Genomic DNA, 27,986 nt, shown 5'->3' with positions numbered 1-27,986 from the left:
TCTAGTGCCGAATTTATAGCTTTCTGCAATTTCCAGATGCTTGGGTTGAAATGCTCCTCCAACTTCTTCATAATGTCATTGAATGGCACGTCTTTTGCCTTTATGGGCGTAAAAAGATTCACGAGTGTGCCGTACACTTCAGGACCGATCTCCGTGAGCAGAATCGCTTTCATGCGTTCGCAAACGGCCTTATTGTTTCAGTCACTATCTCTCCTTCATCACTAATCTCCATTATGTTGTTTGTCGTGAAAAACATGTTCGCTCTCTCCATATAGGAGCTGAACGGTTCTCTACTCTTGTTAAAAGTGCCAAGGTTTCCGATGTAGCCCGTGGACGCTGACATCATGTCGTTCTCTTTTTTTTTAAAAGGTCTGTTCAAAAACCCCGATTTCATGTCTGTTCTGGTGTAACAATTCACCTAAAACTTAGCTGTACAAAGGCTATTCAGCTTGAGGAACTCGACAAAAAAAAATATTATACCCCAAGGACAGCATCTTGCCACGTAGACACAACATAGAGATAGCCTGACAAACTCTCGACGATTTGTCCAGCTGCTGTTTTAAACTACAGTCCCCTGCATAGAAGAATCTGTGGCCTATCGTGAGCCAACTCGCAAACAACTGTGACACAACTCCGTATTCACTGTTTAAAATGTTAAACAATACTGCATGTTGCAAAACAGTCCTGCACTGTATTTAAAGGATGAGTTCACAAACTCTATCCCATCCTCGTCACCAATTTTGTTATATTCCGGACGGTAGAATGAATAACAACTTACACGCAGGTTGCCTGGATCACGAGAGAGAGGTTTATTACCCAACATTCCCTGCTTATATACAACACCAACTCATTAACATATACATGAATATGCATGAATATATTACGTCTTCAAAACTACATTTTACCTCCTTAGTTTGAGAAATTGTTGCACCAATTTTCCAGTCATTTAATTTTTTTATCACTGAAATTATCCTAATAAATTCATGCTGTGTTCCTCCAAAGTTAATATAACCTTAGGCATAGAGCCCAAAAGTCAACCTAAACATCATGTTGTGGAAGGCTGTCATTACCCCTTTGGAATGTATCCATTTCTTCTGACTGTCAATAACAATATTCCATTTGATTATTGGTGGCGCACACAAATAAACACATTTTCATCCTTTTCACACTTTTTCATGAAAATCAAAAATAGAAAATGCTGGAAAGAGCAGGTCATAGAGAAATTTAGCACGGTAACAGGCTATTCAGCCCATCATGTCAATGCAACCAGTGCTCGTGTATTCTTATTAATCCCATCTTCCAGGAATTGACTGGTTATGTTCTATGCCTGGGAGATTCAAATGCTTGTCTAAACACTTCTTAAATGCTGTCAATGATTCTGCTTCTACCACTCCCTCAGAAAAGGTCTTCCAAGTACCATCACTATCTTGGTGCAAAAGCTCCCCCTCAGATGCCTTCTAAATCTCTTACCTCTTACACTAAACCTATGTCATCTAATGTCTTTTACCTCTGATATGGGGAATAATTTATTGTAGTCCACCCTCTCTGTACATCTCATGATATTATATACTTCTCTCTTAACCTCCTCTGCTCCTGGGAGAACAGATCCAGCCTCTTCTCTTATCCGAGGATAGATGATCATCCCAAGCAATAATCTGGTGAGTCTTCTCTGCACCCCTTCCAGAGCTATCACATCTTGCTAGAATGTGGTGACCAGAACAACCTGCAGTACTCCACACAAGGTCTGACCAATGTTTTATAAAGTTGAAGTCTAACTCATATCCCCTGTATACAATGCCTGTCCTGACTAATGAAGTACAGCATCCCATATGCCTTATCTACCTGCACATTATCTACCTGCACTATCATCTTCAAGCACCTTTGAACTGTACACCTTTATCCTCCTGCTTCTTGAAGCTCTCTCGGATTCTGCCATTCATGGTGTATGTCCTAGCTCTACTGGTACGTCCAAAATGCATCTCTCATTTTAATCAGGATTAACCTTAATCTGCAATTTCTCATCCCATTTCAAAAACATGTAGCTCAAGAATACCTTCCATATTATCAACAATTCCATAAATCTTTCCTGTTGAATACCATAAGTGACAGGTATCCGATGACAAAAAAAAAAACCCTCTACTACCATACCCGATCTCCCACTGTTGTAAATTTTGATCAAATTTTCCATCTTGCCCTTTATCCCATTGGCCCATATCTTTCGGACCCATCTTCTATGCATGAGCTAATCAAAGGCCTTACTGGTCTTTGTAAGCCACATCTACGGCACTGCTCTCATCAATACACCTTGTTACCTCTTCAAAACATTCAATAAGATTGGTTAGACAGGATCTGCCATTAACAAAGCCATTTCCAATTAATCCCAGCCTTTCCAGGGTTTAGCAGTTTCTGCAGAAAGAGGAATCAAGTTAACATCTCAGGTTGAAGAAGAAAGTAGATACTGTTTTTTGTTGTTTCATAATGAGTGGGGAGGGAAGGGTAAAACAAAAGTAATGTCTCGGAGAAGGGGAGGTGTGGGTTTCATTTCTCTCTTTGTCTTTGATAAAGTGTTGCTCTAATTGGACTTATTTTATCAGAGATACGCTCAATCTGAGTACTACCAGCAATTTCTTCCTGCTGAGCCAGAAAGCGTCTAAGTATTGTTGCATCAGTACCTGTTTCAAACTGCTGTGAGTTGATGTTAGTTGATACGAAAGGCAAAACAAGCACACGCAGCTCACCCATATCATATAAATGAAGTTTCATTTAAACTGCCCAACATGTTACCCCACCTTGTGACCAATCATGCCATCTCGTATTCAAATCCAGGATGCAAAAATTAAGGACTTCTTCAGCTCCTGCGATCTTCTTCTTCATTATAGTTGGCCTCCAAAACATGAGGTTGACATTCCTAATTAATTTCTACTTTAATCTTTTATTTATTTTTTTCATATGTAACATGTTCAGTATTCAGAAAAAATATGTGCGGAAAGAACATTTAATTCTTGTATAGTAAATGTATATTTTCCAAAAGGATGTGATTGTCCAGTGCATGATAGATATTGGATTATCTATGATTATTTCTTACCTTCTTATGCACCTGTTGCTGTTTGGCAGAGTGTGCTTTGACATGCTTCCTCAATGAGCTTGGATCAGTATAGCGCTTTGTGCATCCTGGGATCTGACAAGCATATGGTTTCTGTAAATGTTTGAGAAAGGAAAAGCTTTTACACTTCACAATTGCTGCTGAATCTCATTAAGACAATTCTGCCCTGACTGTGTACATCTGATTCCTTCTGCTATGAAATTGTGAATTATTATTTCCTGTGCATGAGCACATTTAAACCAGAATGCAGTTACTAAAAGTAGAAATTCTTCTTTTTAAGACACTTCACTCAAATAGCTCAACTGGCAGCTGACCAAGGGTGTTAGATGATAGCCCTGCTTCTGGATATAATTCAAACGCTGAAAATGGTTTTTACAACTGTAGCTGTTGATAATGATTATTGCTGCTCAGAGTATAACTTTTAGGAAGCTGTAAATAAGAATGTTTGAGATAAATAATTTATCAATGGCCAAATTTAAATGTTGCACTTTTTAGAATTACAGTTTCAAACACAGTTGACATGTGGGACTATTAACTTGGTGCCATTGTGGATTGTCTGTTGTAATTTGTTCAAGCAGTCTTGAGTAATCATGTGTAGCATTCCAACAGGTAATCTCACAAAACAGATTGAATGAACTGTTAGGAATGCTCTAAACTTTTCTTGACTTTCTTAATCCTTTGGCACAACTGCTATATTGCACTACTATTGTCTCTGGGCAGAATGCCATGCAGCAGCTGGCAATGGATCTCCATCTGGTATTCTTTATATTGCACAGCCAAGAGCATTGCAAGTTTACTTGGTTACTAAGGCTGTCACATTTAGATACATAATGTAGTCATAAAAGATAGATAAACATTTAGATACAAGTATACATAATGGGTCTATGGAGGTAACATTTTTGTCTTCATTGCATGGGCAACAATCTGACAGAGCAGATTATTCTCCCATTATTGATAACTGATCATTTCAATGAGGGAAATGTGTAATGTGTATGCGGCTGAATAGTATTCTCTGTCAAATTATTGTCCAAATGATGGACGAAAACAATTTTATTGCTGAAATTTGTCTCTATCATCATTAACTGAATTGAATGAATGCGTGGTACCTGAGCTCTGAAGATAGAGATTCCATGGCAAAGGAAGAAAAGCACAAAGGAGAAAAGAATTACGTTTTATGCTTATACATTACATACATCAATATTTGAATCATAACAGAAAGACAGAGCAAGCTATTCTGTATCTCATGACGAAGGTTTTATAAATTCAAACAGATTCAGCATCTGTTTTATCTTATTTAATTATAATTCCTCTGACAATCCTAAACATATGTTTCCAAGATTACCTGGCTCAAAATGTAAACCATCACACAATGTTGCTGGCAAACCTTTCATTTGGTTTTTACCTCAGCTATTGGGTTGAGCACAGCTCCATGCTTCCTAAATGCCCAAGTGTTGCTCTCCATGCACGTGCCTGGATAAGGCAAGGTTGGCTATTTTACCACGGGAGGCACTGTGGTAAAGCATTCCTTACTTTGTCCTCACATGACATTTACAGTAAAGGCATTTCAGCATGCATCTGTAATTTGGCTGTGGAGTCGGAGCAATTTTGGTGCTGTTGGAGTTGGATTCGGTAAAAAAGTCCCGATTCCGACTCCGACCTCAACATAAACTTAAACGTGCGAAGGCAGCCTTTTGATGTTAATCTAATGGAATTTAAGCAAGATTTTCTTGGTGGTTTAAAAGCAGTAGAGAAATATGATTGCTCATCTAAACTTACAGTACAAGAAGTCATCCCTGCTTATCCAGGAATAGTAAAATGTGCAGCTATGATAGTAACAACCACACTACCACTCAGGTCAGCGTGGAGAGACTGTTCTCCGCACTGAAAATAATTAAATCAGATTTAAGGGCTTCATTAAAAGGAAATCTGGCAGAAACAATTCTGTTCCTAAGGACGTTATTAATACATTTTAGGAATGTACTTTTGTAGCAAACTTAACTACCTAAGCATTTAGTTTTAATTTCTATTGCACTTGAGAATGTTTTTTTGTCATAATTTAGCCATTTAGCTCATACCTGTGGCCTTAGTTTAATAAATTTTGGAGTAATGCTTTTATAATTTTTATTTAATTCAATGGAATTTTAATTTTGTCATAGTCCTATATGTATTTTTTTTAGCATAATGAATTATGTTTTTTGTTTCAAGAATGAACAATAAAAAAGCCACAATAGCATAGCTACAACCATTAGACTCAAATTTTTAAGGACATGGGTTTAAAAGGTAGCCTGATGATTCATGTAGTTCTTATGAAATGCCATCTTGTGCGATGTCATCATAGCAGATTTAGAATTATTATACCTAGGGGTCGGGGTCACAGTCGGAGTCAGAGTCGGATACACAAGAAATCAAGGAGTCGGAGTCGGAGTCGGCTGTTTTGGGTATCGACTCCACAGCCCAAAGTCCACAGACTATAACTACTGCGGACAAGTTTTTTGCAACATCTCTGAATAGAGAATTTGAAGCAAACTTTAAATTCAATAGTTGATTAATTTGGATCACAGATCAAGTCTGGGTCCTTCTCATGAAGCCTGCCTCAGTTTACAGCCAAGAGGGCAAACTGGCCTAGCTTATACTTGCAGTAAAACTGCTGAAATTCACACTTTGAACTCATTTGAACTAATTTCAATGATGATACTCAATACATATGTTTGCTGAGAACAAAATAAATGAGTGTGTGTCTTACAACAATTACAGGAACTAAAAACATTGGGCAGCAGAGTGTGTGGCACAGTGACGCAGCAGCAGAGTTGCTGCCTCACAGCACCAGTGACCCAGGTTTGATCCGGATCTCAGGCGTTGTCCGTGTGGAGTTTACATGTTCTTCCTGTGACAGCGTGGGTTTCTTCCAGGCATTCCAGATTCCTCCCACATCCCAACGAAGTGTGAGTTTGTAGGTTAATTGGCTGCTGTAAATTGCCCCTAGTTTGGACATGGGATAACAGGACTAGTGTGAAGGGGTGACTCGCTGGACCACAGGACCTGTTTTCAAGCTGTATCTATGTACATAAAAGCTAATTAAATTAAAAAATAAGAGTAGGAGCAGGCCATTCAGACCTCCAGGCTCGCTCTGCCATTTAACATGATCACGGCTGATCTTCCCCATGGCTTCACCTCCTCCACTGGTCTCTCAAAGAATTATCTACTTCCTCTTTAAATGCCCCCAAGGATGTAGGCCCAATGACCAGGATAGTGAATTCCAAAAATTCATCACCCTCTGCAAGGAGTCATTTAATTTAGTTTAGAAATACAGCATGGAGGCAGGGCCTTCAGCCCACCAATTCCACACCAACCAGCGATCCCCATGCGCTTGTTCTATCCTGCAGTCTAGGGACAATTTACAGAAGCCAATTAACCTACAAATCTGTACGCCTTTGGAATGTGGGAAGAACCCGGAGCACCTGGAGAAAACCCATGTGGTCACAGGGAGAACAAACAAACTGTACAGACAGGACCTGTAGAACAGTTTCACCAATGTGGTATTCCAACCCCTCATTCAAGTGTCTTGCTTTAAAAACGTGAAGCTTGATAGTAAGTAAGATATTTTCTTTCATCTCATGCCACAGGCCGTCTGCTGCAAAACACACCTAATTTTAGTTTCTAATGATTTTCAATTCAACCGACACGAACAGATTATTATCCATTAATTCTTGAAATTCTAAAGCACTTTGATTGTGAGATTTTTCTGGGATGTAGATGGAAAGTCAGAACCAAATCTGATTATGATTTCTGTAAAATTGCATACAGACATCCACACCAGCAATTGTCAATGGAGAACTTAGTCGGCGCTAAGAATAATAGTTGCTTCACACAACAATAATTTCTTTACCCATTAAAATGTCAATTTAACAAACATTGGAGAGCAAACTTCTAGCCTGCATATATGCTAATCATAGCAGTTATCGTCTCCTTTTCCTATTTGAGCTGTCCATTGGGGTTGGGGTGACTTGCTTCTGCTCCAGTTAAGTGGGTTCAGAGGTGGTGTTTGGTTGAATATCACAGGCCTGCCAGTTTCAGTCCATTTAAACAATTGGATAAACAATCATTGGTTCTGGGATATGCAGGAAGGAACTGCAGATTCTGGTTCACACCGAAAACAGAAACAAAATGCTGGAGTAACTTAGCGGGTCAGGCAGGATCTCTGGAGAAAAGGAATAGGTGACGTTCTGGGATCCCAGTTTCATGTTAGCTATTGGTTTTGTATATCACTCTTTGTAGGGATTATGGAATCAGTCACTTTGGGTACAATTCTCTCCAATTCATTAGAGTAGTAAAGGATAGGGACTTTTCACATTCAATTGAACAAGAAATCTGGTGTACATTATAGGAAATGCTGAAACGACATTAAATAGGTATCAATGCCAATTAACATGATTTTTCATCCACAACAGTGGTTCAAGCTGTTTTCTGGCTCGCCAAAACGTTGCTTGCACTTCACATCACTGTTCTAAAGAAGTTCCTGCCTAAACAATTAATCTACAGATTTTTTTTTTAATTTCATGATCAACCTATTGTGCATTAGTACCATTAATTCTGTTTCTTATTTCAGAATTTTGATTCCCACTGTTTCTCCTTGATTGCCCCCATTGGCTAATTCGTTGCATTGAAAGTGTGATACTGAGTAAACACCAATTACACATAATGTAAAACATTCTGTATTGTGCTCACTGTGTCCAGGTGTGTTCGCTGGTGTTTAGCACGATCACTGGAGTTGCTGAAAGCTTTCTGGCAGCCGCTGTGCTGGCAAAGGTAAGGTTTCTCCCCAGTATGGCTCCGCAGGTGGATCTTGAGATTTTCTAGTCGAGAAAATGCCTTATTACAGCCTTCAAACTGCAATAAAGTATTAAAAAAATATATAAATATTACCATGAAAAAATAGTTAGCAAAGCAAGTTTGCTACAATGGCCACAGTGTAAACCAACAGTGGTCATCCAGTAAATCACCTCAGCTAAACATCTGTACGAACTCAGGGATGAAAGAAAAAAAGCTTATATGCTATTAATTTAACCTTTCAACACTGACATGTACTAGAACAGCAAGAGATTGAATTGGGTTTTTTTTTGTTGAAGTATGCTTCATCAACTTCTGCAAAAACATACATTACCTAAGCTGCTTTAAATCACCCACATAGTGGGCATATTATTCTCAGAGTGATCTTTCTGAACGCCACTAAAGACAAATTAATAACCTTTTGGGATTAACTTAAGTCAGTAGTCGTGAAACTAAATGTTAAACCTGTCTGGGTTGATTTAGCCCATGTGCAGCTTATACTAATTAATAAGTCATTCTGTCTTCTCCAAACCACGCTCTGAATTTTTGCATGCAAAATGTCAAATGGGATCTTTAAGAGGAATTGGATGGTTTAGATTTGGACTGGTCTTGCTGGAGTAGGCACCTCAGCACATGCCCAATAATTGGACTGTTTTCTATTTTGTTCAGCTTATTTATTTGCTCTTGTTGATCATTTGAACCACAGGCTGATTAACAGGGCATCTGGGACCCTGTCTAGTATTATAAAGTGTTAGGACCAAAGTCTGAATCTCCAGAATAGATTCAAATATGGTGAAGCATAGTGGTTAAAGGGAGTTAGTTTTAAGTTAAATCCTTTACGGATTGTCTCATTTTGAAAAGTTAGGCAAGCTAGGCTTATATTGGAGTTTAGAAGAATCAGAAGAGTATTGACTAAACCATTTAAGATCCTGAGGATGGACCTGGAGTGGATGCTTCTTCTTGCAGAATTATCTAGAACTATGGACACTGTTTGAAAAATAGGGTTTACTAACTTAAGATGCAGGTGAGCTGAAAGTTTTTTCTCTCAGAAGATTGAGAGTGGAAATGAAAGAATATTTTTCAGGCAGAGGTAGATAAATTCTTTACAAGCAATAGACTGAAAGGTTACTGGGGATATGAGGAAATGCATTTTTGACATTACTCTCAGATCAGCCATGATCATATTAAATGGTGGAGCAAGTCCAAGGTTCTGGCTGGCCTACTTCTGTCACTAATTTGAAGATTGACATGAAAGAAAAATAAAGAGACGGTAACAGAGGTTAATTTAAAGGAAAGAGAAAAAAGCAATACTCCAAAAAGAAAAAAAAAAGTTAGTAAAGATTTAAAATCTGAATCTTAAATTTCAATAAAATCACCATCTGAATAAATAAGACTTTTTTTTTAAATTGTTCACTTTCAGGGCTTTGATTGGCAGGGTTAATTAGCATCACACAGTTCGAAAACTTTCACTATTAACTACTAGATTTAACCTCTGTGCTGAAATTAATTGGTCAGTAATGTGCAGCAACTTTATGAAAAGTAGAGTGTGGCTGCCGACAGGATGACATTTGTTAAATATTAATAGTGGAGTAAAATAAATAATTTAGTAACTCGTGGCAATTTGCAAATCTTATGATATCTCTTCCTCTGTACTTTCTGGCCAGCTTCCAAATTGGTAATGAAGTTCATTCCACGTTAGTATTTTTCCAACAAATTTTGGCTCACTAATTCTATGTCTGGCACCTGCACACAAATCCTGTTCAGACTGAAATAATGAATATCTCAGTTTTCTGGATGCAAGGATCTGAAACAGGCAGACTTTATCCATTTTCTCTTTGCAGCACAAAAAATCCCTAAATTGACAAATGGCTACTGTGGGAAAAAGGACCAATGTCACAAGTCATTCGGGTACAAAAATGACACCCCTCTAAATCTTTGGTGAGCCACACACTAATTCATTCAGAGAGATCTACCTCTGCATCATCTCTCATCTTTCCTCAAAAACCTAATTCTTGCAAACCCCGACACCCAGTTCTACTTTATCACCACCTCTATCATCTCCGTCTCTGTATCTAACTATTAGCATACTCATCCATAATCCAGTGTTTGACCATCTGTACATTTCCTTCAACTAAGTACTGGGAAGATCAAAGCCACTGTCTTTGGCCTCTGCCAACAATACCTTTAACATAGCCTTTGATTCAATTCCTTTCTTCGCTCTTCTTGGGAACTGTCTGACGTTGACAAGGCTATTCATAACCTTGTTGTATTTGGTTCCAAATGAGCGTCAGACCAAATACATGTTCAGTCTTAAATCTGCCTTTTTCATTTTGTCACTTCCCCAGTGTGACCCAACTCTACCAAACTTCAGCTCATTGGCTTCTCAAACCCTCGTCCATGACCGTGTTTACCTCAAAGCTTAACCTTTGTACATTAGTCTTTGTGGACGAAACGAGGGAGAAGTCTTAAACCAGGTGACTTCCATCCAGCTATTGCACTCCTTGTTTCTTGTTCTGCTTTTCAGGAAACAACCCTAAATGTGAGTGCCCATGTACTGATTCGTATTCTCGCCTTGCTGCTTGTTCAGTTATATTGGCTTCCTACTAAACAGCATATTGATTTTACAATAGGGTTCAAGACACTGCAGATGCTGGAATCTGGAGCCACAAACAATCTGCTGGAGAAACCCAACAGGTCAAGCATAATCTGTAGATGGAGAGGAATTGTGGAAGGTTTGGGTCAAAAACCTGAATCAAGACTAATTTTTAAATTCTCATTCTTAGGTTCAAATTGCTTCCTAAACCTCCTATCTCTGCAATCTTCTTCAGTTCCATAATTATCTTGGTGTTGGTTTATTATTACCACATGTACAGAGATACAGTGAAAAACTTTTGTTTTTATCCTATCTAGTCAAATCGTACTATGCATGAGTACAATACACAAATATAACAGATAATGCAAAGAGAAACATACTGGAGTGCAGAATATAGCATCACAGTATCTGTTTATCTTCAGTTCTGACAATGCAATTTTAATTGAGGGTGGTACAGTGGTGCAGCGGTAGAGTCGCTGCCTGACAGCGCCAGAGACCCAGGTTCGATCTGGACTACAGGCACTGACTGTATGGAGTTTGTATGTTCTTCCTGTGACTGCATCAGGTTTCTCCAGGAGCTCCAGTTTCCTCCCACATTCCAAAGACGTGTAGATTTATTATTATTACGAGTAAATTAGTTTCTGTAAATTTTCCCGAGTATCTAGGATGGAACTAGTGTATGGGTGATCGCTGGTCGGCGTGATCTCAGTGGGCCGAAGGGCTAATTTCCATGCTGTATCTCTGAAGTAAATAATCTCACTGTCGGATTAGGCATTCCTGAGGCTGCAAAGCTCAGGAACTCCCTTCATAAAATGTCTGACTCTCTATCTCTCTTTTCTTTTTTTATGATGCTTACATATTTTACCATAATTTTACTTCATCTGATGTTCTGATCTTTCCATTTTGTGATGTGATCAAATTGTGTTTGATAATAAAAATGGGCTACTTGAGTAACTCAATGGGCCAGGCTGCATCTGTGGAGGGATATGGACTGATGACCTTTTGAGTAGAGAGGATTTACAAGCCCTCCTCACCTGTATCCACCTATTTATTGCATGCTAACTCATGCTCTCTCCCACCTCTTTATATGGGCTGCTTTCTCTAAACTCTTTGTTGAGATGAAGGGTCTCAATCTGAAACATTGTTTGTCCATTACCTTCCACAGTTGCTGCCTGACCCACTGAGTTCCACAAGTAGCTCTCTATTTATGCTACAGATTCCAGTATCCACAGTCTCTTGTGCCTCCTTTGATAATATCTTGGAACACCTTCCAACGCTGACAGAGTTTATCTTGAAAATAGATAATTACTCTCGGATAGACAGGGAATGCTGAGTAAGTCTCCTACATGGCACTGCCATGCTTTAGAGAATGATGGGGACTGACCCTTTTCTGCATCTCAGAGGGAAACAGAGCAAATGTGAAAGTTAAGAATGAGTTGTAGCCTTGAAGTAAAACTAGGTTTGGAGTTAACTTGGACCAAAGGTATTGGCTGTCTGTTGTGCTCTCAAACAGACATTCAGTGGAATCAAGCATGAAGAGGAGAAAACCATTAGCAGACATTAGTTTTGGCCACATGTTATGGGAAAGATGTTGGAAAGGGTGCAGAGAAGATTTATGAGGATCTTGCCAGGACTTGAGGGCCTGAGCTATAGGAAGAGGTTGAACAGACTAACAGACTAGGACTTTTTTCCTTGGAGCGCAGGAGAATGAGGGGCGATCTTATAGAGGTGTACAAGGTCATGAGAGGAATAGATCGGGTAAATGCACAGTCTTTTGCCCAGAGTAGTGGAATCGAGAACCAGACAACATAGGTTTAAGGTGAGGGGGGGGGAAGATTTAATAGGAACCTGAGGGGTAACCTTTTTACACAACAGGTGATGGATATATGGAACGAGCTGCCAGAGGAGGTAGTTGAGGCAGGTACTATCATAATATTTAAGAACATTTTGGACGGGTAAATGGATAGGATAGGTTTAGGATTATGGGCCAATGCAAGCAGATGGGATTAGTGTAACTGGGGCATGTTGGTCGGCATGGGAAAGTTGGGCTAAATGGCCTGTTTCCACACTGTCTTACTCTATGACTATCAGCAACCAAAGACAAATTTCAACTAATTCTTTATTTAGTTGCAAAATCCAGAATTGTTTAATTTATTGAGAATTAATTTCAATTCTTTAAGAATACTAAATTATGATTACTCAAAGATATGTTATTTCCATTAATAGAATACTCATATTTTTAGATCACCAAATTGTGCTCATGTTAGAGATACATTCTTGACTTAGTCCCCAAACGGTCTCCAATTACATAATCCTATTGGATGACTTGTGAAATAAACCAGATTTGCTTCCACTAAAGTCCTGGAAGAACAGTCCCTTATCAACACTGGTTTTAAATCGTTTCCCCTCATAATTAAGGAAACCACAAAATTGCCAAAGGTATCACCAGTACCAAGATCATGGATCATTCTGGAATTATCCCGGAGCATGCAGCCCAAATAATCTGCTTCTGGGGAAATACAAAATTCAGCGCATTTTAACTTTAATCTATAGCAAACGAAAGAAAGCAAGACTGGGAAAACAGAGCTTGTCTTAATGAATATCAATTGTAGCTCTGAGTAACATTTCTGGGGGAAATGAGCTGTGATGGAATAAGTGAAACTTTTTTTTTTGCATTATGGAGCTGAATAGCAGCAGTGTGCTGTGCAAAAACCTTGCTAATATCCATAGTGGTTGCTGTCAGGTCAAATAAACAAAATGGCCTTTATGGAACAGTAAGGAAAGAGCAGGTCATAGACTACTGACATCGGAGACAGACTACACATGGAAAATCTTAAGATTTTCAATCCAAAACGCTTTTTTTAGTTTCATACTGAAAACTCCATAGCCAGAGAATAGCATGCCGGGTTTTGATTAGTGATATACTTAGAACTTAACATTGGTTTAATCATATTCATAAACTACATTTTGTTTTACTTCAAGAGCACCTGATCAGAGAAAGTGGTCAAGGATAGTTTGTGTTATGTCAAACATGCTATAGAAAGTTAAAACGGAGTATTCTTTACTCTGAAGTTTGAGCACTTGTTATTACTGACACCTTCATTGCTTTGATTTGATAGGAAATGGTCTCACCTCATAGCCCAAACTATCCTTTTCTCTCTCTCCTAGCGATATCTCTATTTCACTGATCCTTCCATGATTAATGCTTAACCAAAGCCTTGTCCTGTTTCCTCTGGTGATCAAATTATTTTTTTATATATTTTCTTTCTCCTCCAAGAACCAAGATCTTTCTCGTCACTTCAAAGCAGAAACATTTTTTTGTCTCAGTTCCTTAAACTGAAACTTTTCTGGCTCCTGCCATGATCTCATGTTCTTGCATTCTTCAAATTATTTTTAAATTTACTTGCAGTTTCATCTTGGATGAGGAATATAATCACAAAACATATATTCATTTACTCTATGTGAATTGAAGTGTAAAATCATTGTTAAATACTATTGGCAGTTCTGAATGTGCCAACCATTCAGTGGAGAATCAATTAATCAGCATGAAAAATTATTTGCTGCTGATGCAGATACATGGTGTAAAAGTAGAGCTGCACAACAGGATGGATACAATCTTGAATCTTGGTTAAAGGCAAAGTTCTTTCTTGATTCCTAACTATTGATTCTGTCATACACAGCAACTTTATGCCCCTGTCCCACTTAGGAAACCTGAACGGAAACCTCTGGAGACTTTGCGCCCCACCCAAGGTTTCCGTGCGGTTCCCAGAGGTTTTTGTCAGTCTCCCTAATGGTCAAAAGTGGTTTCCGCTACTTCTATATTCCAGCGATTATTTCAAAAAATTCAAAGCCGGCCGCGACTAAAAATAGGTTGCCGTTTTAAAAATGGTAATTTTTTAGTCGAAGCCGGTTGCGATGCTAGTTGAAGGTAGCAACCTCCGGCAACCACCTTCAACTAGCATCACAACCGGCTTCGACTAAAAATTACCGATTTTTACTGAAATTGCCAATTACCTCCGGGAACCGCACGGAAACCTTGGGTGGGGCGCAAAGTCTCCAGAGGTTTCCATTCAGGTTTCCTAAGTGGGACAGGGGCATTAGATTCTTCTTTCCTGGATCACTTATAACCATGATTTTATATCAAGCTCTTCACTTTCATTCACGGAAGTAGTAGAGGGATTTGGGAATACCGTGTACCGCTCAATTCCTTTCCCCGGGTACCTATCCTTGTTGCCCAGATAGCCAATTGTACATTGGAGAAATGGGGTGTCCACCCATGTGATTACTCTGCCCGGCCAGTTCCTGCTAACGTTGTCCAATTCAGCTCCGCCATGGCAGCAGTGGTGACTTGCTGTTTAAAGAGTTCAGGCCATGGTGAAAAGCTGCATGGATAACTGAAGAATTGCAGTATAATTCCTGAAGTATTATATGGAACTGCATAATGCCTGGGATGCCGCTTACACAAATGACCCACTGTGCACAGAAGAAAATTGCTTGCAAAAAAACAAACTGCTGTCGGGTCCTGATGCAGGTTCTTGACTCAAAATCTCGATTATACTTTTGCCTCCGCAGGTGCTGACCTGCTGAGTTCCTCCAGCAGTTTGTCTTTTGCTCCAGATTATAGGATCTGCAGTCATGTTGCCTTCAGAAAATCCACCCATGGGGCCCTGGAAGAAAGTTGTGAAGGTTCAATGCCTCCAATTTAAACCGTTTTTAATGTACTTTAAAGTACTCTTCTCATAAATCCTCCAAGTGTCGTGCACGAGAGTCTTCTGCCATTAATCTTGATGTCTTAAATAAACAGCAATAACTATATTATGTATCACCATTTAAGAAAACACTGCCATCCCAATAAAGAGGTTTTGTTTACTTCTTCACTTACTTCCTTTCATTAAATTAATTTATGATTCCAGCCTCCTTCAGAACTTCCCAAGCTGTAGAGTTTTCTGATTTAAACATTGGCAGGAGAACGTCCTCTTTGAGACCTCCCTGCCAAGAGCTCTTGAGCCTGAGTGTTCCTGATTTTATGTTATCTTCCCTTAAGAGAAGGCTATAAAGTTTGCACCTGCCAAATGCTACGAGAACCCGCCCCACATCAAAGGGGAGTACATTCCTGAAACTAACTATGCTATTCTGTGAACCTCCGAACTGAAGTGTTTGCTCTTTAATTCTTTCACAGGCACATGTGGGTGAACCAGAATATTATTTTAATCCTAAATATAAAGTGGCTCTATTTCCATGCCAGTCTCTTCTTTTACTTTAGGTGTCAAGAAAGAGAGCTACAAATAAAATTCAACCAAGAGCATGGTTCTCCACAGAAAGAATAGGGTTTCAGTCGTCAGGCTGTGGTTGCACACACAATTTTAAATCAGAAAATCATGGTTTCAAATCTTATTCTAAAAACATGAACACATAATCTCGATAAACACTCAAATGTAGAACCCACAGAATGTTACACAATCAATGTTGCACGCTTTTTAACATAATGTTAATTAGAAGTCCAGTCCACCCTCTCACGCGAGCATTGAAAACCCAGTGGAACTGCTTGTCGACAGGCATGAGTTCTCTGCATGTCCTGATTAACATCCAAAACAGTCTATCAGATCATTTATTACATTGCTGTTTCAGGTCAAGTCGGGGGGGAGATCTCCCCGCCACCATGTAATCCCGTGCCACCTGCTCCATGGTCGGATAGTCGGCGACTAAACTGTTTCCCCTCCCTGGCTTGCCAGGTGAGGAGGGGGCAGTGGACCCCCAGCAGGACCAAAAACAAGACCTGTCAAAGGGCCGATGAGCTTCTAGCGAGCCAACGGCCCACACTTCAGTATAAGTTGCGATCACTGTCGTACATAGCATTGTAAGGAATGATGATAAAGCACACACACCAAAATCCTATACTTTCAGCGGCGGAAGTCAGCAGGAACTGGAGAACAGAGATGTGTGGTGCGTCCGTCACCGTTCCCGTTGGAAACCAGCACCACCGCGTCGCTAATGTTTTCAACGATGATGAATGAACGAATGGATGTTTGTGGGATGTTGCTCAATGAAAATTGACTGTTGTGATTCCCTACCCTAACTTTCCCATCCCTGTTGGGAAGGCTATATTATTGGCATACCCAACACCACGCTCCTGGACTCGATCATGTGACGAGATTACCGGATGAACAGGGGAAAAGAAAATGCAACATCCACACTGACTCTTGGGGAATACCTGGCCCATGATTGCTCAAAGTGGAGAAGGAACATTCGTAATGGTATTAAGAATTTTAAGTCTGTGAAGCACATAGTTGCACCACCTACAAGCTGCTACCACTTTGCCCCATCAGGCACCTGTGGCCCATTTTACGGACACGCCTGCTTTAAAAGTCACCTCAGCTCCCACAAAACCAGAGTATAAAGAAGCCATCCTTGATCTCGAGAGGCTGCCTAATAAGAAGACGACCTTCCAAAACTTATACTTATTAGGCTGTGAGGTATTTTGGTTAACCCACTGGTACTTGTTACTTGATTTTTGGGTGCGAAACAATTTTCAAAATCAATTTCTCTGAGCATATATATATATTGATAAATTGAGAAATTTTGATATTATGAATTCAAATACTTAGTTACCATATTATTGTTCTCGGATAAAAGGAGATCTTTCACAAAACAGAGAGAGTGGAGATCTGTCCTTTTAAAATGTGTTCATAGTAAATGTATAAATTGAGGCCAAAATGGTTATTCATTATATAGTCCACATTCTGTTTTAGTTGCTCAATCTTAGGTGTTACAGAATAACATAAAAATAATTTGGAAGAAATTGCTGAATTTGCTCCAAAAATAGTTGAAACATGAGAGAGGTTTGGCTGTAAAAGTTATATTTTTCTTAAATCTTGAAAGTGTAAAAGCAGAAAAGGCTTCAGAGTTCTTCAGAGAATACTTTTGCAATTATAGGCGATTCAATTCTTCCCTGCATACAAATGCCAGGATCTACGGGAGTATTGTTTTATTTGGCATTTAAACTTTTTTTATTTGCAGGAATTAAAGATCTATTTTCTCTCCACCTCTTTAGGTCCCTCTAGACCACAACCTTCCAAGAGCATGGCCTGCTGCTAGGCATTTAACACTTGGAGGCATACAAGTGCAAGCCCTGGGATGGAAAAAGAGCTAAACAAATATCTAGGCAGCGACAAGAGAGAGTCAAGAGTGTTTTATTGTCATATGTCCCGCAAAGGAACAATGCAATTCTTACTTGCAGCAGCAGCACAACTGGTTTATAAACAGAGTACACAAAGATAACACAACAAACAAACATAAAAACTGCAAAAACAAAACAAATCCCAAAGTCTCTGGTGCAACCCAGGCAGTTTGTAGTTTAGTAGGAGTTCATAATATTCAATAGCCTGATGGTTATTGGAAAGAGATTGGTCCTGACGTTAGTTTTCGGACTCCAATACCTCTTCCCGATGGCAGCAGTGAAATGAGAGCATTGCCAAGGTGGTGATGATGGCTGCCTTTTTGCGACAGTGCCTCTTATAGATCCCTTTGATGGTGGGGAGGTCAGTACCCTCGATGGCCCGGGCAATGTTCACAACTTTTTGTAATAGCCTTTGTTCCTGGGTGTTCAAGTTGCCGAACCAGGCTGTGATGTAACCTGTTAATATGCTCTCTACCATACACCTATAGAATGTCAAGAGAGTATTCATCGACATACAGAATCTCCTCAATCTTCTAAGGAAATACAGGCGTTGATGGGGTTTCTTTATGATTGCATCAACGCGCTGGGTCCAGGACAGATCTTCAGAGATATGCATGCCAGGAACTTGTAGTCTTTGACTCTCTCGACCACCGATCCGTTGATGACGAAAGGTTTGTGAATCCTCGGCCTTCCTCTTCTAAAGTCCACAATCAGTTCCTTGGTTTTACTGAGACCTTAAAAGATCCCTCCCTGACATTGACTTCACGCTTATTGTGTACAAATACCACAGTGGTGCAGCAAGAAGAGCTGCTGTATCAGTGTCAGAGACCTGGATTCAATCCTGATGCCAGATGCTGCCGGTGTGGAGTTTGCATGTTCTCCCTGTGAGTGGTGCTCTGGTTTCTTCCCACATCCCAAAGAGGTATGGGTTTGCAGACCTTTGTAAATTGCCCCTAAGGTTTAGGGAATTAATTCGAAAGTGGGATAACATATAACTAGTGTGAATGGGTGATCAATGGTGGGCATGAGGCCGGAAGGCTTATTTCTATACTACATCTTTCAATCAATTATAAGCATTTTCCGAGAGACAAAGGTGAAGCCTTCAGTGAGTATATTTAGATTATAACCATTCATTTCAGTTTACAGATACAGCATGAAAACAAGCTATTCTTCCTACCAATTCCACACCGACCATCGACCACCCATTCACACCAGTTCTAGGTTATTCCACTTTCTCATCCACTCCCTGCACACTAGGGGCAAATTGGAGAGGCCTATTAACCTGCAAACCCGCATGTCTTTGGGGTGTGGGAGGAAACCGGAGGGAGAACGTGCAAACTCCACACAGACACCACTCGAGGGCAGGATCAATCCCCAGTCTCTGGCTCTGTGAGGTAGCAGCTCTACCAGCTGTGCCACTGTGCCACCCATTTTAAATTGATATGGTTTTGAGACATTGAAACAACCACATGATATGGAGATTTAATTATTTAATTGTTTCATACAATTGCTTCACTTTTTGTAACTACAGAACAATTCCTCCTAATGGATTGATCTTATTCCTATTTTACACAACGCGAATTCTTGACAAAATTGACATTTCTTTAATTTTCTTTAATTTTTTTAATATGTCTTTAATTTTTAATAATTCTTCAAAAAAATGTGTTTATTTTATTATTTTTTTATCACATTCATTCCATTAGGATGAACTTTTATTCTGCATGTCAAATTTTTGCTCATAATTTGTGAATTTCATAAAGGCAAGTTTCCGTTAACCAAACTGCTTGTAACCGGGGGAGCCGTGCATTTGACACAAATACAAAGGCAGAAAATGTAATTTTGTCTCTCATAAGTAATGCACTCAATTGCTTAACTGCAATTTAATTTGAACATCATCTGAATTTTCAGGAAAATGAATGTGCCAATGGGGCTGACAAACCAATCATATTGATGAATCTATCTCACATTTCCAGTTTCTCACCATTTGCTTCTTATCCAAAAACAGTAGGAATATTTTACATTTCCTAATCTAAAATCATGCCATCATAATTATCAGTGGTTGCAACAATATGGGAGAGATAAATGTAGGTACAAGTGTTCAAACAGTGAACAGTGTAGTTATATAATTCCAAGTTTACTATCTGACAGGTTAGATTTACAAGTACATTTTTCATGTAATGAAGTTGAAGGTTGCACACAGATCCAACAATAGATTTGGAACATCCAAAATGTTCCTAAAATCACATCTCGTTCCCCAACTTGAGCCAACTAGAGATTTCAGAGAAAATTTAAATCACAACCCAGTGGGAAGGCAAACTTATTAGCATATACAGTCCAGAATTCTACTTAATGACTTAAAGATTGGCTGTTGGCAATACCAGCAGGATGTTTGAGCTATTTACTTTGGCATTTGCACAGAAAGGATTTATCAAATAACACAAATTGTACAATTCATTCACAAGTATAAAAAATTAACAATATACAAAGCCTCAACAGTATGGATTTGGAGATAAATCAATATGTAAAGTTACTGTTTCCATGACACATTAGTACTTTACACCAGCTTTCAATAATAATAATAATAATAATATCTTTTATTGTCATTGCACATAAGTGCAACGAGATTTGGGTATGCAGCTTCCATCCGATGTCATAACTTAAATAACTAATACAATTTAGATTTAGATATAGATACCTGAGAACATGGTTTGTAAAAAGAACATTAAAACGGTAAAACAGTCAAAACAGACTAAAGTGCAGATGTGTCTGTGCAACGTGACCATCCGAGGGAGACAGTCCGTGGGGGTGGGGGGCAATAAGACTACAATAATTGTCTGTACAGTCCTCTTTCCTTTGTTTCTCAACCTCTTGCACGCCTTATTGATCCCCCTCTGGTCATTCCAGCTCTGAACGCTTCATTCTCTTAAATACGGATATGCTTCTCCATGCCTCAGATTCCTTACACCATTCCTACACCATTCCTGTGTAAACGTCAATTGGAGAGGTGATTAATCAGGCCTAGGTTGGAAGTTATGGAAAAAGATTGGACACGCTGGGCTTGTTTTCCCTGGAGTGAAGGAAGCAGAGGGGCGACCTGATAGAAGTGTATACAATTACAATAAACATACGTAGGGTAAATAGTCAGATTTTTTTTCCACAATTAAGGCATAAAAAAAAGAGGGGAAAGAGTTTGAATGGGAATTTTGGGTGAGAGATTTATTTTTATACAGAAGTGGTTGGTATCTGGAATTCACTGCAAGGGGAGGTATTGGAATCAGATATAACACTACATTTAAGAAACAATTCGACAGGCACGAAAATAGACATGGCATAAAATGATTCAGATCTAATTTGGGCAAATGGGATCAGTGCAGATGGGCAAAAAGGTTGGCATGAATGTGTCAGGTGTAAGAGCCCATTTCTTCGCTAACTGCCTTTATCATTCTTCTAAAAAACACAAACTGCTAAAAAATATTCCTAAATTGAAGTGCTTTAAAGGTTTTTGAAAGGCCCTTCCATATGCTACGGTACTGTTCGATTCACCTCTACCTCATTGAGGGCATTGGACTTTGTCTATGGAACTAATGCGCTGCAACACGCTACAATGCAGAGAACTATAATCTGCACTCTGTACCTTCCGCTTTGCTGTATCTATTGTACTTAAGTTTGAATTGATTGTATCTATGCATGGTATATCTGATCTGTTAGGATAGTTTGCGAAACAAAGCTTTTCACTGCACCTTGAGACATATGGCCATGTGCGGACAGGACGTCGAAGGACAACAAGCTGAAGCCAAGAAGCCGAAGTCAATATGCCGAACCAACATCACCCCGAAAAGCCAAGATACCGAACGGACACCATGCCGAAAGGACACGAGCCCGAATGGACACCATGCCGAAAGGACACGAGCCCGAATGGACACCATGCCGAAAGGACAATACGCAAAATGGACATGACGCCGAAAAGCTGCCGAACGGACATGATGTCTCCAGGGATGGGATTTGTCTGAGACCTTGTCGGCGATTGGTCCAGACCCCCATGTCCATCACATCACTGGTTGGGGGGAGACGGGAGGGTTGGGGGGGGGGGGGGGGGGAGCTTGAGCTTTCGTTTGTAAAATGGTGGCAGTGACTCCAAGAAGCTGCAATTGCCACAGAGGCTGTGATGTGCATCACTAGCCGGGTGGAGACGGGATGGTGGGGGGCAGTGACTCCAAGCTGCTGCGATTGGAGTCACTGCCATTATTTAACAAACGTAAGCTCAAGCTCTCCCCCACCCTCCCGTCTCCCCCCGGCCAGTGATGTGATGGACCAATCGCTGACAAGGTCTCGGACAAATCCCATCCCCGGAGACGTCATGTCCGGTCAGCAGTTTTTCGACATCATATCCGTTCTGCAAATTGTCCAATCGGCAAGGTGTCCGTTCGGGTTCGTATCCTTTCGGCGTCGTGTCCGCTTGGTGTCTTGGCTTCCACTTCTTCGCTTCGGCTTCTCGTCCTTTGACTTCCCATCCGGGTACCACATATGACAATAATAAGCCTAAACATAAACCTAGACCTGGACATACAATACCCTATAATAGTGTTGCTTTATCCAGTCAATTACTTCACAAATCCACTTTTAAGTAGTCCACCATAAAATCTGTTAATAAGGAACAAAAGTCCAGCAAGAGGATATGAAGAAGCTGCCAGTGGCTTACACAAAGTAGTAAACCCTACATAGAAGAACTAATACTGCTATCATTGATTTATAAGAGGGGTAATATGGAATTAATCAGATAGTTATTTGGGTTATTACAATACTGACTGGAAAATCCTCCCTTAAAGGTCTAGAAGTTACCTGAAGCAAAATAGATACCTGGCAGTGAGTTATAGAGTACACGTAAGGTTACATACAAAGTAAGAGAAAACTAGTAGAGACCATGTACAATACAGAACTCTTCAGAATACATAGAGAGAATATTGCAGGGCTGACAGTAAATTACATAGAAAGTAACAGTTACAGCAACCTAATTCATCAAGCAGTGTTGTTAGTACAGAGTGCAAAGGATATGAACAGATGGCAGTGATTTACAAAAAGGGAACAAAGACCATACTATAAGGGAAGTTTCCCAAATCAGCAGCAAAACACACGCCTGGAGAGGAACCTACATGAATATCCTCCACTGAAATAAATGGAAGAAAATTGCAAGGATTCTTTTATAGGTGTGCACTGTGGATAGCAGATTTCATGAAATTTACAGCATCCATGTTTTTTAAGGCAGGAAACTGCAGACCTCGAAATATCTCCTTTATGGATGTAGGAATTCATCACATGCAAATGCAAGATAGACAATGATCTCTATTGAGGATAATTATGGAGTTGGCATTGGGGTAAACAAAGCATAATGAAGGACTGGCAATGAATTGCACTGGGAATACCAGAGTTACACAGAGGATAATAAAGAGCTTGCAGTAATATATATGGATAATGATGAATTGGCAGTGTGACAGGAGATAATGCTGAGCTGGCATTGAGGTAAATGGAGGATAATGGCAGATTGGCAGAGACAGAGAATAATGGTGAACTCGGTGATTTAAGCAGAGCATAAAGGTAAATTGTCCATAAGACAGAATAATACAGAGCTGGCAATAATATATGTAGAGAATAATGGTGAAATTACACTATGATTCACAGGAGATCAAGCGAAAGGCAATCAGACCGACATTAAAGCTGAGCGGGTAGTGAAAGAATCTGGAAAATAATGATGAGTTTGACATTTAGATGCACAAAAGTATTAAAACAAATGCCAGTGAAATAGAGAATAAAGCTGAGACTGATAAGGCAAAGATGGGAGTGACATTTTTGGATGAATACAACACGTTGGTGGTGAGATAGAGGATAATGGTGAGTTGGCAGCAAAACACATTGATTATACTGGTGAACTGGCAGTGGGAGATGGTGAATTCACAGTAAACATTATTCAAGGGACAATTCTGGGCGAACAATCACCATTAAAAAATAGAATTTGCAGTCATTGACACTAAACACACAAGTCCTTCTGGTAAGAAGGAATATAATCTTGGTCCACTTGGTCAATATTTAGTGATTTCTACCAGGAAATGCAGATGTGGGAATGTTGCCCACAGATTAACAAGGTTAACACATGATGCCACTCTTCCAGAAGGGAGCCAACCAAAAGTTCCTATATAAGCTCACGCACAGATGTGGAGGAATACATCAGCATGAGTGCACAGCTTGGAAGGAATAAGCAAGGGAATTAGTGACAAGGAAATGTTCTTTTCTGTTTTTGTAAAAGTTTTGCCACAACCATTCATGGGTATCAGAAGTACAGCAACAAGATGCATGGCATGAGTAAAACTGCATATGATGTTGGTTTTCCCACTATGTGATAGAAAAATAGAGAAGTGAGGAAGAACAACTAAGTTTACAATAGGTTTTTGATCTGTTAGGAAGATGGGCCAAAGAATGTCAAGTGGAAGTAACTCTGACAAGTGTGTTGCACTTTGGTAATTCAAATCATGGCAGGATTTACATAGTAAATGGTAGATCCATGGAGAATGCTGCAGAACATAGAGATCTGGGAGTATAGAAGCATAGTTCCCTAAAAGTGGCAAGTCTGGTGAACAGGATGGTGAAGAAGGCATGTGGCATCTTGCTTTCACTGGGAAGGGATTGAGTATAAAAATTGGACATCATGATGCAGCTGCACTGGTTGTTGGGAGACCACATTTGGAGCATTGCCCCAATATAGGAAGAATTACATTAAGAGATTAATTGTAATGTTACTCAGAGGTGCGTTATATAGAAAAATGGGATAGCCTGCACCATTTTTTCTTTGGCCCATAGGAAACTGAAAGGTGACCTCGTTGAAGTATACAAAACCATGAGGAGCATGGATAATTGAACGTTCAAAGTCTTTTTTCCCAGGTTAGAGGATTCTAAAACTAAATGGAATAGGCTTAAGGTGAGAGGGGAGATCTAAGAGGGACCACAGAAATCAGAGGGTAGTCTGTCTGCAATAAGCTGCCAGAGGAAGCTATAGAAGCTGATTCTATTACAACCTTCAAAAAACATTTCAACTTGTCGGCATATACTAGGTCATATTTCCTATTCTAGGACTGGTTTCCGTCGGTTAAACTATTCAATAGCTGCCAACTAGGCAGCCTTATAAAATTAGAAAAATTGATAAAATAGAAAAAATATTCTGTTGAATGTAAAATATGTAAATGTGTGACATAATTGAGCAATATATTCGACTGTGTTGCATCGCTTTGTGCATGCGTGAAACCTGTTGAACCTTGAAAAAGTCAACTACCTTCTGCGACTCTCCACATTTGCCGTGTATCATCCTTCATAGAGCATGAACCGACAGGAGGTAGGGGGGAAGTGTGAGGGCATTATGGGAATGGTGGAAAGTTGAAGCTGTCCGAGCAAATGAATCTGTCAATGTATGATTAACCTTCGTAACATCAGTGTGCAAACTTGTAATGAAGTTCCGACTCGAGTGCTGAAGAAATAAACAAAATGTGTGGATTGTCACATTTAAACCTTGTTAAAGTGAAAATGAGGCAAAAATAGCACCTTAGTATCATTCCAACTCTGTAATCTGTTGGTAGTTATGTAGAATGAATGAAGATGTTCTTCAGAGCCAAAAATAGAGTTGAAATTTATTGTGAGAATAAAACTTTGCCTGTTCAAAATGAAGCTATGAAAGAGAATAAGAAAACAACCATACAAATGGAGATGGGCTCAGTGATGTATTCCCCTTTGGCAGATTCCTTGGTTTCAAGCAGGGCCTGAAGTTGATGGTGGAGGGATCACAAAGTCAATTCTATCTGGCACCTTTGGAAGTTGTTGAAAGTGTAAATTTAGAGCCAGAAATCAAAGATCAAGTGAGACCATGTGTCAAAGAATTTATCTCAACAATATAAGTTTAGCACCTTCCTAAATTGAGCATCGCAGGAAAATGTTATATGCAGTTTAACAGACGTGAAAATTAAATCAAAATTTGCAAAAACACAACATTTTAATTTTTAAGTTTCTATGCAATGTTGCCAATATTGAGGGAGATTGCTTCCAAAAATGTTAAAGAAATTTAGCTAACACATAATATAAATGTTGGCCTGAAGACGAGTCCCAGCCTGAAACGTTGCCCATCCATTTCTCCAGAGATGCTGCCTGATCCGCTGAGTTACTCCAGCATTTTGTATCTCATATTGTAAACCAGCATCTGTAGTTCCTTGTTTCTATATAAATGTTAATGCTGCACATGGGCAAATGGCAGTAGTAAAGGCAGGTGTTCAAATATTAAGTCTGAATCATGGAAATAAGTTTGGCACAGAACTATCAAGAAAAGCTGCCACCAAGGTACAGGAGATCATCCATCGAAAGCATTGTAGCGCAGTGAAATGCTTCAACTGCCAGAAGGAAGGACCTAAAATCTGTGTAAAAAAAGACCCTGCACTGCATCAAAATAAGCTGAGTAGGTCCTCAATGGAAGAGACACTGAAGAAGCAAATCTTGCAAGGCAAATCTGGTTTTACAATAAAATATAGACTTGCAGATTTTGTTTTCTTGGGTCTTCAGATCAACTCTGACAGAGCACTAGCCTGCAGAAATACTGATGCACTAAAGACCCACTGTGCATTTGAGTTTGGTTCAGCCAAATCTAGAAGGGATGGTAGAAGAAAGACAGCTGCAACAAATGAAGCATGACAGCTCCTCACAATTCAGGATTTATGTGCTAACACCATAAATGAGAGGGGAAAAAATCACTTAGATTGTGGAGACATTTGGTTCCAAGAATCATTGAGAAGAACTTTGGATAAACCAGTCATACCTTCCAGAGATCCCCCTCACTTTGCATATTAGTTCACTATGGACTAGGGACCTGCTGGGGGCACATACACTACACTGGGTACATTCAAGGCTAAAATTGATACATTTGGGGGATTCTAAGGAAATCAGGGAATATGGAATTATTGAGTAAGAATGTCAAGGATCAGCCTGATATTGACTGGGATAGGAGTTTGGAAGAGCTGTAGGGCCTTTCTATCTGCCGAGATCAAGGAGGGACAAGGTGTTGGGGGACGTGGGGGCACCCTGAACAACGAGGGACCCAGCATGGGGGAGGCACTGAGAACAAAGGGGGAGGGGGGGTAAGTGGGGGAGAGGGAAGAGGGACTATATTGAATACTTTCGAGTTCTTGTTCTATATCTCTATAAAACGTGAGAGTCTTCAAGGTACAACAGAAGTATTTATTAAATTAACTCAATGCTGGCAGCAAGACAACTAAAAATGTGTGCAACCACACAATCTGACTGCACACTCACACTATGTACAGACAGAGATAACTATGTACAAAAACATCTCCCTTTGTCCTGTGCAGCGCCATCTGCTGCACGGGAGAAGCAACGGGTCCTCCCACTCTATACGGTCCGTCAAACATCACACTCCGCCTTTCCAGTTTGAATGTCTCTATTCCTGAATGAATCATCTTGGGGGAATACCATGATTGCAAGGTGTTGATGGACGAAGGACCACAGGCAGATTGGCGGGGAGTTCATCTGGAGGAACTTCGTCAGGCCAGTGGAAGAGCAAGTCAGGCACTCCAGTATCCACACAATTCGGCACAAGGGTGTCCGACTGCTTGGTTCTGGTCAGGTTCTGCGCAGTCTTCGCTGGAGGAACGTGGCTTCTTAATTGGTCATCATGCTGTTGGCATTGCCCTTCTTGTCCTTGGACGGTGTACATTTTGGTTCCAATGTGAACATTGAACCTGCCAGCGCACCATTTGCTTTGCTTGGCCGTATAACTGCAGTAATATAGGTAGTCGCCAATGTCGAATTTGGACTTGTTCGACTTCGTTGGCTGAGTGCGTGCCGTTTAAGAGGTACGGGTCGGATTCAAAACTGATAGGGGAGAGCGCACTTGACGTCCGAGCATCATCTCCGCTGGAGTTCGATCGGTAGTGCAGTTTGGAACGGTTCGATGTTGCTGTAAGAAATCGCGCAATGCCAATCGTTTCGATTTCTTTTCAATTCCTCCAGCACGTTTCATGGCCTGCTTGAAAACGCTGATGAGCCGCTCTGCCTCACCATTTGATGGTTGATGAAAAGATGCTGATGTCAGATGCACGATTGAGTGATGTTTGCACCGAGCACTTCAATGGAAATGGTCTCCGCGATTTGGTCGACTGTGTTTTGCGCTATCTTGCCCTTTCTCAGCTTTCCTACACGGCCTGGAGATGACCTTTACGGTAACAGGCATAACAAACGGACTC

At 40.0% G+C, this 27,986-nt stretch overlaps 1 protein-coding gene across 3 annotated transcripts in view; it reads right to left on the bottom strand.

The window, feature by feature from the left end:
• Window positions 1–27,986, bottom strand: part of glis1 (GLIS family zinc finger 1) — a 298,316-nt gene that overhangs the window by 69,817 nt on the left and 200,513 nt on the right. For 2 of the 3 annotated variants that reach the window (XM_033028112.1, XM_033028110.1), the window contains exons 4-5: window positions 7,829–7,990; window positions 3,086–3,196 (exon numbers count right to left, since the gene is read on the bottom strand). In XM_033028112.1, coding sequence (XP_032884003.1) covers window positions 3,086–3,196; window positions 7,829–7,990 — 273 coding nt within the window. The remainder of the gene's footprint in view (window positions 1–3,085; window positions 3,197–7,828; window positions 7,991–27,986) is intronic. The other variant, XM_033028111.1, reaches the window with a different exon arrangement.

This window comes from Amblyraja radiata, chromosome 10, assembly GCF_010909765.2.
Source record: "Amblyraja radiata isolate CabotCenter1 chromosome 10, sAmbRad1.1.pri, whole genome shotgun sequence".
Lineage (NCBI taxonomy): Eukaryota > Metazoa > Chordata > Chondrichthyes > Rajiformes > Rajidae > Amblyraja > Amblyraja radiata.
This window is presented reverse-complemented; position numbering and strand designations above follow the sequence as displayed.